Source organism: Ovis canadensis, chromosome 1 (assembly GCF_042477335.2).
Source record: "Ovis canadensis isolate MfBH-ARS-UI-01 breed Bighorn chromosome 1, ARS-UI_OviCan_v2, whole genome shotgun sequence".
Classification (NCBI taxonomy): Eukaryota; Metazoa; Chordata; class Mammalia; order Artiodactyla; family Bovidae; genus Ovis; species Ovis canadensis.
The window spans coordinates 64098536-64108490 of record NC_091245.1 but is presented as its reverse complement, the minus strand read 5'-3'; the positions used below and the strand labels follow the sequence as shown (position 1 = coordinate 64108490).

The 9955-nt window shown below is 45.1% G+C and overlaps 1 protein-coding gene across 4 annotated transcripts in view; it reads left to right on the top strand.

Annotated features, from left to right (window-relative positions):
- The first annotated feature begins 2374 nt into the window (after positions 1 to 2374).
- The window catches only part of COL24A1 (collagen type XXIV alpha 1 chain), a 392145-nt gene continuing 384564 nt past the window's right edge, over positions 2375 to 9955 (top strand). For 2 of the 4 annotated variants that reach the window (XM_069596518.1, XM_069596489.1), the window contains exons 1-2: positions 2375 to 2471; positions 2906 to 3036. In XM_069596518.1, coding sequence (XP_069452619.1) covers positions 2981 to 3036 — 56 coding nt within the window. In that variant the 5' untranslated portion in view covers positions 2375 to 2471; positions 2906 to 2980. Of the gene's footprint in view, positions 2472 to 2591; positions 2692 to 2905; positions 3037 to 9955 lie in introns of those variants that run through there. The other 2 variants (XM_069596509.1, XM_069596499.1) reach the window with 2 other exon arrangements.

Sequence of the window (9955 nt, the reverse complement as noted above, 5' to 3'; positions counted from 1 at the left end):
GAGATCTCTAGTCTAGTGTTTTCCTCTATTTCTTTGCATTGTTCACTGAGGAAGGCTTTACTCTCCTTGTTATTCTTAGAAACTCTGCATTCAGATGGGTATCTCTCCTTTTCTCCTTTGCCCTTTGCTTCTCTTCTTTTCTCAGCTATTTGTAATGCCTCCTGAGGCAACCATTTTGCCTTTTTACGTTTATTTTTTTGGGGTATGGTTTTTATCACCATCTCCTGTGCAAAGCTACAGCCTCGGTCCATAGCTCTTCAGGCACTACGTCTATCAGATCTAACCCCTTGAATCTATTTGTCACTTCCATTGTATGATTTGAGTAATTACTTAATTAACTAACTAAACTATCCTGGATTAGATCTTGGACAAAACAAAGAACATTTGGGAAAACTGACAAAATTTGAGTGAGATCTATAGATTAGTTGTATTGTATTGGTATTAATTTCCTGGTTTTGATAATTTACATGGTTATGTAAGATATTAACATTAGAAGAAGTCAGATGAAGATTATATAGGAATTCTCTTTACTTTTTAAGCAACTTTTATGTAAATCTAAAATTTCAAAATAAAAAGTTGAAAAATTGAGGAGGATGGATTAAACTCTATGTTCTTAAAGGAAAAACTCTCCCAATTTCCAAGGGCCACATCAATTGTTTCCATCATTAATATGGTCACCTAAGCTCAACATTCAGAAAACGAAGATCATGGCATCCAGTCCCATCACTTCATGGGAAATAGATGGGGAAACAGTAGAAACAGTGTCAGACTATTTTTGGGGGGCTCCAAAATCACTGCAGATGGTGATTGTAGCCATGAAATTAAAAGACGCTTACTCCTTGGAAGAAAAGTTATGACCAACTTGGATAGCATATTAAAAAGCAGAGACATTACTTTGCTGACTAAAGCCCGTCTAGTCAAGGCTATGGTTTTTCTAGTAGTCACGTATGGATGTGAGAGTTGGACTGTGAAGAAGGCTGAGCGCCAAAGAACTGATGCTTTTGAACTGTGGTGTTGGAGAAGACTCTTGAGAGTCCCTTGGACTGCAAGGAGATCCAACCAGTCCATTCTGAAGGAGATCAACCCTGGGATTTCTTTGGAAGGAATGATGCTAAAGCTGAAACTCCAGTACTTTGGCCACCTCATGTGAAGAGCTGACTCATTGGAAAAGACTCGGATGCTGGGAGGGATTGAGGGCAGGAGGAGAAGGGGATGACAGAGCATGAAATGGCTGGATGGCATCACTGACTTGATGGACTTGAGTCTGAGTGAGCTCCAGGAGTTGGTGATGGACAGGGAGGCCTGGCGTGCTGCGATTCATGGGGTCGCCAAGAGTCAGACAGGACTGAGCGACTGAACTGAACTGAACTGAAGCCTTTGTAATGTGTGTGTAATGTGAGATGCCTTTGTGAAAGGGTCATTAGCTGTGGATGAATAGACAACATCATTTCTCCAAGATATGATATTCACTGTATACAGCAGTCATTCATTAAACAGACATAACAAATAGTATTTGAGATGCTGAAAATACAATGATGAGCAAGATAATAGATCCCTGGCCTCCTGGAATTTCCAGTCTTATTTGAGGAAGATAAATCAGAACTTAATTTTTTTTTTTTGGCAAATCTTGGAAGTAGACTTCTCAATATGAAAAAACGTGTTGAGAGAATGGGACTTAGATCGAAAAAGAAACTTGTCACAAACCTTGGAGAAGGTATTCAAACTGGTAAGGCAGTGGTGTGTTCCTGTGCTTTTCATGTATAAGTGCAGACCATTAGTCCATGATTGTATAGGAGAGAAGGGCAGAGGGCAGAAAAGTGGATTACAGGAAAGAAAAATCAGTAGAAAGTAATACGGGGGGCCGATTGAAAGAGTGAAGGTGAGAAAAGGAATTAATGAGAACATTTGCTGTTAGTTTATGATTTAGGCCACAAGCATAGCTGCAAAAAAAAAAAAAAAAAAAAAAGCAAGAGAATTGGAGGAGAGTGAAGGACTCTGCTGAGTTTTATACATGATTTTAGAACGTGTGTATGAAGAGGACAGAAAAGGGGGGATGGGAGACAGCAAGAGAGAAAACATCAAATGGGAGAAAACATCAAATTGGGGACTGCTGAAAAAGGAAAGGGTACACGGATGCTTGGGAGGAAGGATACCAGTCACCTACAAGCCCGGGAATGCGTGGGAAGCGGGAGTGTCTGGGCGGTGCCAGTGGCTGCGAGCTCGCCCCAGGGCCCGGGAGCTTGCGGACTGGGGCGCCCCAGCTAGGCGCGTGGTAGGGGGAAGGTTGCGGGGTGGAGGGGGAGGTGTGCACTGTGTTTGGTGATGTCATTGCAAGTCAGGGAGCGGTGAAATTTAACACCGGCCGGATTTGCTGGGCTCCTCTTCTTCCAGGGGAAGCAGCCGGCGGCAGTCCACGCCGAGCGCCTGCAGTTGCCACCGGCCAGCTCGCACGGACAAGATTTCCGAAGTGGGTGTGTGTACTTGTCTGACAAATGTTCCAGCGCGGGTTGTTTCCAAGGACTTCCTCCCCCACTGCATCTCCTGCCCTCCCCCCACTCCTTTCTCCTCCCAGGCCCAAAGCGGAGGACTCCACTGGAGTCACGGAGTCGCCTTTGAACCGCAAGTGAACCCGAGGGCTGCGCTCGCAGCCGAGCTCCCGCTGCTGCCGGCGTCCTGCAGCCCGCCAGTGAGGTGTCCCTCCTTGCCCGCCCTCCCAGGGGAGCGCTCCCCCTCACCCACCCCGGGCCTGTCCGCTACCGAGCTGGGGCCCTGGGCAGCCTAGCCGTCTACCCGCCCGGTGCTATTTCTCTGCTCTTCTTCCATCTGTCCCTCCCTTTTTTGGTTATTGTTGAGGTTTTAGAGCATCGTTTTCATGTGATTTTTTTTCCCCCTTTTTCATGGACAGTACCTGCACACTTAGCAGTTCGGAGTTGGCTTCTGTTTTCCGTTAGCGCCCCGCTGTAAGGACAAATGCATACAAATGCATTTAGGAGCCCACAGGACAAGGCGTGGACAGGTCTCCCACACGGCAAAATCGTAAGTAGCCCACCCGCGGGGCAGGGGTTAGACCAGCAGCTCTCCCCACCCCCTGGATCCACTGAGCCAGTTAGAGATTTGCGCCCTAGCTACTTGGCACTTTTTTTTTTTTTTTTTTTGAAGTTGGGAGCCGGCGAACAGCCGCAGCATCCTCCCCTTGTCTCCTCAATTTGTAAAATACCGTGCTTGAAAGGAAGCCTCCTGCCAGCGGGTCTCTCAGACAGTTTATGCTAAAGAGATCCTGCGGCTCGGGAGGAACAGCTCGCTGGCTCACTTCCCGAGGCCGGTGGTAGCGGCTCTTGCAGCCCCGGAGCTGGACTCATTGACGCCCGCCCGGGCTCCAGCTCCCATTGCCCTCGCATCCTCCTTCCGTTCTCCTCCCTCAGGGCCCTGGCTGAGGTCTTGTTTCCCTTCGGTGCTTCTCGGGCATCCAGCCTGGGAACTGCTGGGGTGCTCGCGGTCCCCCTGGGCTCTGTGCGCGGAGCCTGAACCATGCGGCAGGGTTGCCGAATGGGGGAGAGGGTGCCCACAAAACCTCGGACATCACGGAGCTCCTGGAATCATGAGACACAGAAGCACTTGCCTCTAGTCGTTAGGAGGCCAACAAACGTGCTGCCCACCTGGGGCCCAGGCTGCCCCCTGCTCACTGGAGTGTCATTGGGGAAGGGGCTGGACCCCGGAGGGGAGGGCGGGGGGGCCCCCGGGGCTGCTGCTCCCAGGGAGTGATCTCACCGGCCCTCCCTGGCACTGCATCTGCTCTTTGGGCATTGTACCGCCTCCCACTGCCTCAGTGGGAGAAGAGTGTGGATGAAGGGTAGGGGGCGGGTGGCCTTGGCTGGCTGTCCTGGCGCTTCCTGGAAGATGTCATTGGGTTATAGAAGTTTGGTTTTGGCCTCAGGGGCAGGAGGGACGAGGGCGGCTGTGGTCATTCTCTGCTACTAGGCTGCAACGGGGAGAGTAGGAAGGAGGAGGGCAGGGGGGCAGGACTGAGGGTGCCAGCTAAGGGCAGGCGGAGGCGGAGTGCAGAGAAAGACCGCCTTGTGGCAGTGTTTGTATGAACATGTGCTTCCCAGCCGCTGGCAGCCGAGCCTGGCTGGGGCTCGCGCACTCTCTCCTTCCACATCTGGAAGCCTGGGCGGGCAGCCGGCTTCCCCACGGACGAGGATGCACATACCCACGAGCCCGCTGCAGAATGAATCAGTGAGCGGGAAAGCTCAAAACCTCAGCCACCACGTGCGTCCATGCAAGGGTGTGCCCAGGACCCCCGGGGCAAGGGGGAGAGCGGGATTCCTGACACTTCTCCTCCAGGGTCCGAGAAGAGGTTAGTCCCTGCGGGCCGCTGGACCCAGAGCTGCTCACGCAGGGCTCATCAGTTTTCCAGACAGGTTTCTCGCCACTGCTCTCGATGAAAGCACCTTGCATGGACCTGCCTTGGAAAGCAGGGTAGGGAGTGCAGCGGATCCTGAGGACCGCTGGACCAGGGTGAGAGGAACGATAGAATCAGACTTGGGTCTCTGAGGCTCCAGAGCCACCCCGAGAGACTGGATGAGGTCCTCCACTTCCTGTTCCGCCGCTCCAGCGTCCCCGGCCATCCATTGCGCTTCTTGCCCTCCCTGTTCCCCTGCATCCATGTGCCCTTCTTGCCCTCCCTGCCAGGGCCCACCCCTAGGGCTTTCCCTTGGCCCCAACAGGAAGCCCACGTTGCTGACTAACATTCCCCTTGGCAGTTGTGACCAACCTTGCAGATTACAGATCTTCAGCTCCTTAGCCCCTGTCTTGTCTGGTTTACAGTTCCCTTCCAGACGCTCCCAGAAAAGGTCCTGCATACATTCTTGGGCAGTTTGGGGTTTGTAAATTGGGTCCAGATGATTGGGGGGAGGGAGGCAGAGAAACCAAACAGAATGGATTACTCTGAGGAACTTCTGAGGAAAAGTTAGACTATGAGTAATTGGGGAAAAGAATCTTCCTGGAGAGGCATCAGATGGGTAGAGGATCCTGTGTGAAGGTCCTCCTCTCTCCTGTTCCCCAAGCAGCCTCCAGCCAGGGGCCTTGCACACGCCTGTGATATCAAGTTTGTTCCATGACAGTTCCCAGTGAGGGTGAACTGCAGAAAATTGAGGGTAATTCAAGATTACATCAGATTGCAACCCCTCACAGCTTCAGCCACACGCATGTAGAGTGGGGAAATGTAGTTACCAATTGAGCTGAGAAAATTGTTTCTTGAAAAAAATCCAGTTTCCATAAAGAATTCAGAGTTCTTCAGTTTGAAATAAATGCTACCAACCTCATAGGAATAGGGACTTAGGGACAAGCAGCTGATTAGCTGATGATAATGTCAGGCCACTGAATTAAACCTTACAGTGCCTAATGTAACCCCTGAGGTTTTAATTTTCCACCAGATGTTTTGTAAGAGCAGAGGTGGTTTTTTAAAAAATCACAATTCTGATTAGTCACCCAGAAATATTTACAGTTTTAAAAATAAAACTAGATTCTTACAGACATTTTATTTCATAGAGCTGCTTTTATTTTGATTCACATTCCTAATGTGAATTTGTGGAATTAATGAAAAAAATTAAAACTAAGAATGATAAGTACATTGATTTCTGTAAACAAAAGTATAAACAAAGTTTGGGATATAAAGGTCTATTTCCTAGCTTGCATGAAATTGTTTTTAAAGTTGCCTCATTATCTTTGTGTTCAAATAAATGTTTAAAACAAATGGATGTCTTAGGAAGAGGAATTGTAATTTATAGAAAGTAATTTTGAGTTATTTATACATTGTGCTTGATAAACTGTGAAGCTACAGAATGATAAATCGTATTATAGGAACTAGAATAGCTGTACTAGTTTTCTTGCCATGCTTTGCAACTCTGACTTATTTTAGAATTTTTAATTCTGAGTGAGAAGTGAAGATGATTTCATTTTCATTCTCATAAAAGGCTAATGTTCCATCATTCATTCACTTATCATTCATTTACTGATTTATTCAGCAAATGCTCACTGAGTTCACTATGTGTCTAGCATGATTCTAGGCAGAAGGGATACAATGATTGAGTAAGACAGAAGCACAATTGCTGCCTTCCAATGTGCCCAGTTAATATAGGAAACAAAAAATGAAACAAGCAAGTATAAACCATGAAACCAGCAAAAAAAAAAAGACATAAGGATATATACAGAAGGACATCTAACTGTCTTGTTAGTTGGGGAAGATAGGGAGGGGTAGTATTGGAAGGAAAGGCTAACCAGAGGAAATGAAATCTAGACTGAGACATAAGTGCAAAATGCGTGGAACTTTACAGACAGAACAGTAAAAGGCTCAGAGGTGAGACAGCATGGTGCATTTGAGGGCCCAGAAGAAATGAAGTTGGTTGGAACACACATTCTAGGGGCAAAGTGGTTGAAGCAGGATTTGGAGAGAGAAACAGAGACTAGATCATGAAAACTCTTTACTTCCTGAGCTAAATAAATGGAGGTTAGATGACCTGACTTCTTGATCTTGGGTTCACTGTGCAGGTGGAAAATGTCAGCGGAGTTATATACCAATTGAAACTCGAGACAGCTTGATAATCTCGTTGACTGAAGATTTGATGCATTCATTCATTTAAAAATCTTTTACTTAACAGTAGTATCAGTTCAGTTCAGTCGCTCAGTCCTGTCCAACTCTTTGCAACCCCATGGACTGCAGCATGCCAGGTTTCCCTGTCAATCACCAACTCCCAGAGCTTGCTGAAACTCATGTCCATCAAGTCAGTGATGCCATTCAACCATCTCATCCTCTGTCATACCTTTCACCACCTGCCTTCAGTTTTGCCCAGCATTGGGGTCTTTTCCAGTAAGTCAGTACTTTGCATCAGGTGGCCAAAATTGGAGCTTCAGCTTCAGCATCAGTCTTTCAAATGAATATTCAGGACTGATTTCCCTTAGGATGGACTGATTTGATCTACTTGCAGTCCAAGGGACTCTCAAGTCTTCTCCAACAGTTCAAAAGTTCAAAAGCATCAATTCTTTGGTGCTTAGCTTTCTTTAAGGTCCAACTGTCACGTCTATTCATGACTACTGGAAAAACCATAGCTCTGACTATATGGACATTTGTTGGCAAAGTAATGCCTCTGCTTTTTAATATGCTATATAGGTTTGTCATAGCTTTTCTTCCAAGGAGCAACATCTTTTAATTTCATGGCTGCAGTCACCATCTGCAGTGATTTTGGAGCCCAAGAAAAAATGTCTGTCATGGTTTCCATTGTTTCCCCATCTGTTTGCATGAAGTGATGGGATTGGATGCTATGATCTTAGTTTTTTGAATGTTGAGTTTTAAGCCAGCTTTTTCACTCTTCTCTTTCTCTTTCATCAAGAGGCTCTTTAGTTCCTCTTTGCTTTCTGCCATAAAGGTAGTATCATATGCATAGCTGAGGTTATTAGTATTTCTCCTGGCAATCTTGTTACCAGCTTGCGCTTCTTGCAGCCCAGCATTTTGCATGATGTACTCTGTGGCTCAGCTGGTAAAGAATTTGCCTGCAATGAGGGAGACCTGGATTTAATCCCTGTGTTGGGAAGATCCCCTGGAGAAGCAAAAGGCTACCCACTCCAGTATTCTGGCCTGGAGAATTCCATGGACTGTATAATCTGCAAAGAGTCAGACATGACTGAGTGACTTTCACTTTTCACTCTGCATATAAGTTAAATAAGCAGGGTGACAGTATACAGCCTTGATGTACTCCTTTTCCGATTTGGAACCAGTCCATTGTTTCATGTCTGGGTCTAACTGTTGCTTCTTGACCTGCATGCAGATGTCTCAGGTGGCACATCAGATGGTCTGGTATTTCCATCTCTTGAAGAACTGTCCAAAGTTTGTTGTGATCCACACAGTCAAAGGCTTTGCATAGTTAATAAAGGAGAAGTAGATGTTTTTCTGGAATTCTCTTGCTTTTTCTATGATCCAATGGATGCTGGCAATTTGATCTCTGGTTCTTCTGCCTTTCCTAAATCCAGCTTAAACATCTGGAAGTTCTCGGCTCATGTACTGTTGAAGCCTAACTTGGAGAATTTTGAGCATTATTTTGCTAGTGTGTGTGATGAGTGCAATTGTGCAACAATAGTATGTGCCAGAAACTTTTCTAGGGAGTAATCAGTTTAACAATCTCTGTGGTATTTCAAGGAGAGACTATATATATGTGTGTGTATATTTCTTCCCTGCTACTGACTGGACTCTAGGTATTTTGATCACTTGAAATCCTTAAGCATTTATCTTCTTTCTATTTCAGAAGTTGCCGGTATGTTTGGAATTTAACCAAAAGTTCTACTATGTTTCACACTAGGTTAGGTATACAAGTACTTATTGAATTGAATTCATTTTGTGTAAGTTACTGACAATATTTTATTCCCTGAATCATCCAACTTTATCCCCACTACTGGGATAAGAACTGTTTTTCCATTACTTTGGGAACAAAGGATAGAAATTTTACTATTTCTGGATCTTAGCAGCTAGTAAAGAGCAAAATCTGTAAAGCTGTCGTGACTTGGAGAATTTTTTGGCTTGTAAATGTACTGTGATGGAAATTGTTGAAATTCTTGATGTATATTACAAGTGTGTGTTTTTCAGATTAGTTTACTTTTTCCAATTGGTTTAAATGAAAATCTCCAATTCACTTTTTACAAAAGTTCCTTATCACAAATTAAACCTGTGTAGGAATGACCATCAGTAGCTTGAAGACATATATCATAAAACCTGGGGGTCTCATGAGTATCCTAAACAAAAGGATGCCTGAAATTCCCCTAAGGTAACTTAGACCCTTCAGATAAAGAGAAACTTGAATAGCTCTAAGAATTATTTAGGGAAGATGCCTGGAGGTGGATATTAATTCCTTAAATATTCTGAGTATGGTCTTTGGATATCTATTTCCTGCTTGATCTCCTCTAGGACTTCACCCTTCACATGTCTGGTTATGTTTTGACTGTGGCTTATGTCAAACTGAAAATGTGGCTAGCAGACCGGACACACAGAGTATTTCACATTTTGTTAGATATCCTCCAATATTAATATTATGGATTATATTTTCTGAACATTTATTGAATATCTCCTACTATATTGTCAGTTTTTTTCAGACCTAGTCTGATTTTATTAAATGTGTAAGTACATGTACTTCTGTTACTTTACATTAATGACACTTGGTCCAGACATACAAAAAAGTGAACAAAAACAGGCATGATTTGAATATTTGAAAAATATTCATGTTTAATATACTAACTAGACTTTTTGTTCTTGTTGTTGAATTGCTCAGTCATCTCTGACTCTTTTGCAACCCCATGGACTAGCCCACCAGGATCTTCTGTCCATGGGATAGTCCGGGCAAGATTACTGGAGTGGATTGCTATTTCCTCCTCCAGGAGATATTTACTTCACCTTAAGAAAAAGAAAAAAAAAGAAAAAGGGAGACTTTGTTGCTGCTGCTGCTAAGTTGCTTCAGTCGTGTCTGACTCTGTGCGACCCCATAGATGGCAGCCCACCAGGCTCCCCCCGTCCCTGGGATTCTTCAGGCAAAAATACTGGAGTGGGTTGCCATTTCCTTCTCCAATGCGTGAAAGTGAAAAGTGAAAGTGAAGTCGCTCAGTCGTGTCCCACCCTTAGCGACCCCATGGACTGCAGCCTACCAGGCTCCTCTGTCCATGGGATTCTCCAGGCAAGAGTACTGGAGTGGGGTGCCATCGCCTTCTCTGGGGGGACTTTGTTAGGGTTAACTAAATATATGAGCAAATTAGCAAACTTAGTAGACTATTTTAGGTTACTTAATTAAAAAAAGAATTGGCCAGGACTGTAAGAGGACCTTTTCCCAGTTGTGGTTAAACAATATGCCCTTTGTATATGATGATTTATAGAACATTTTGCTAAGAGTGTAACTTGATCTTTGTCTTCTATGCCAGA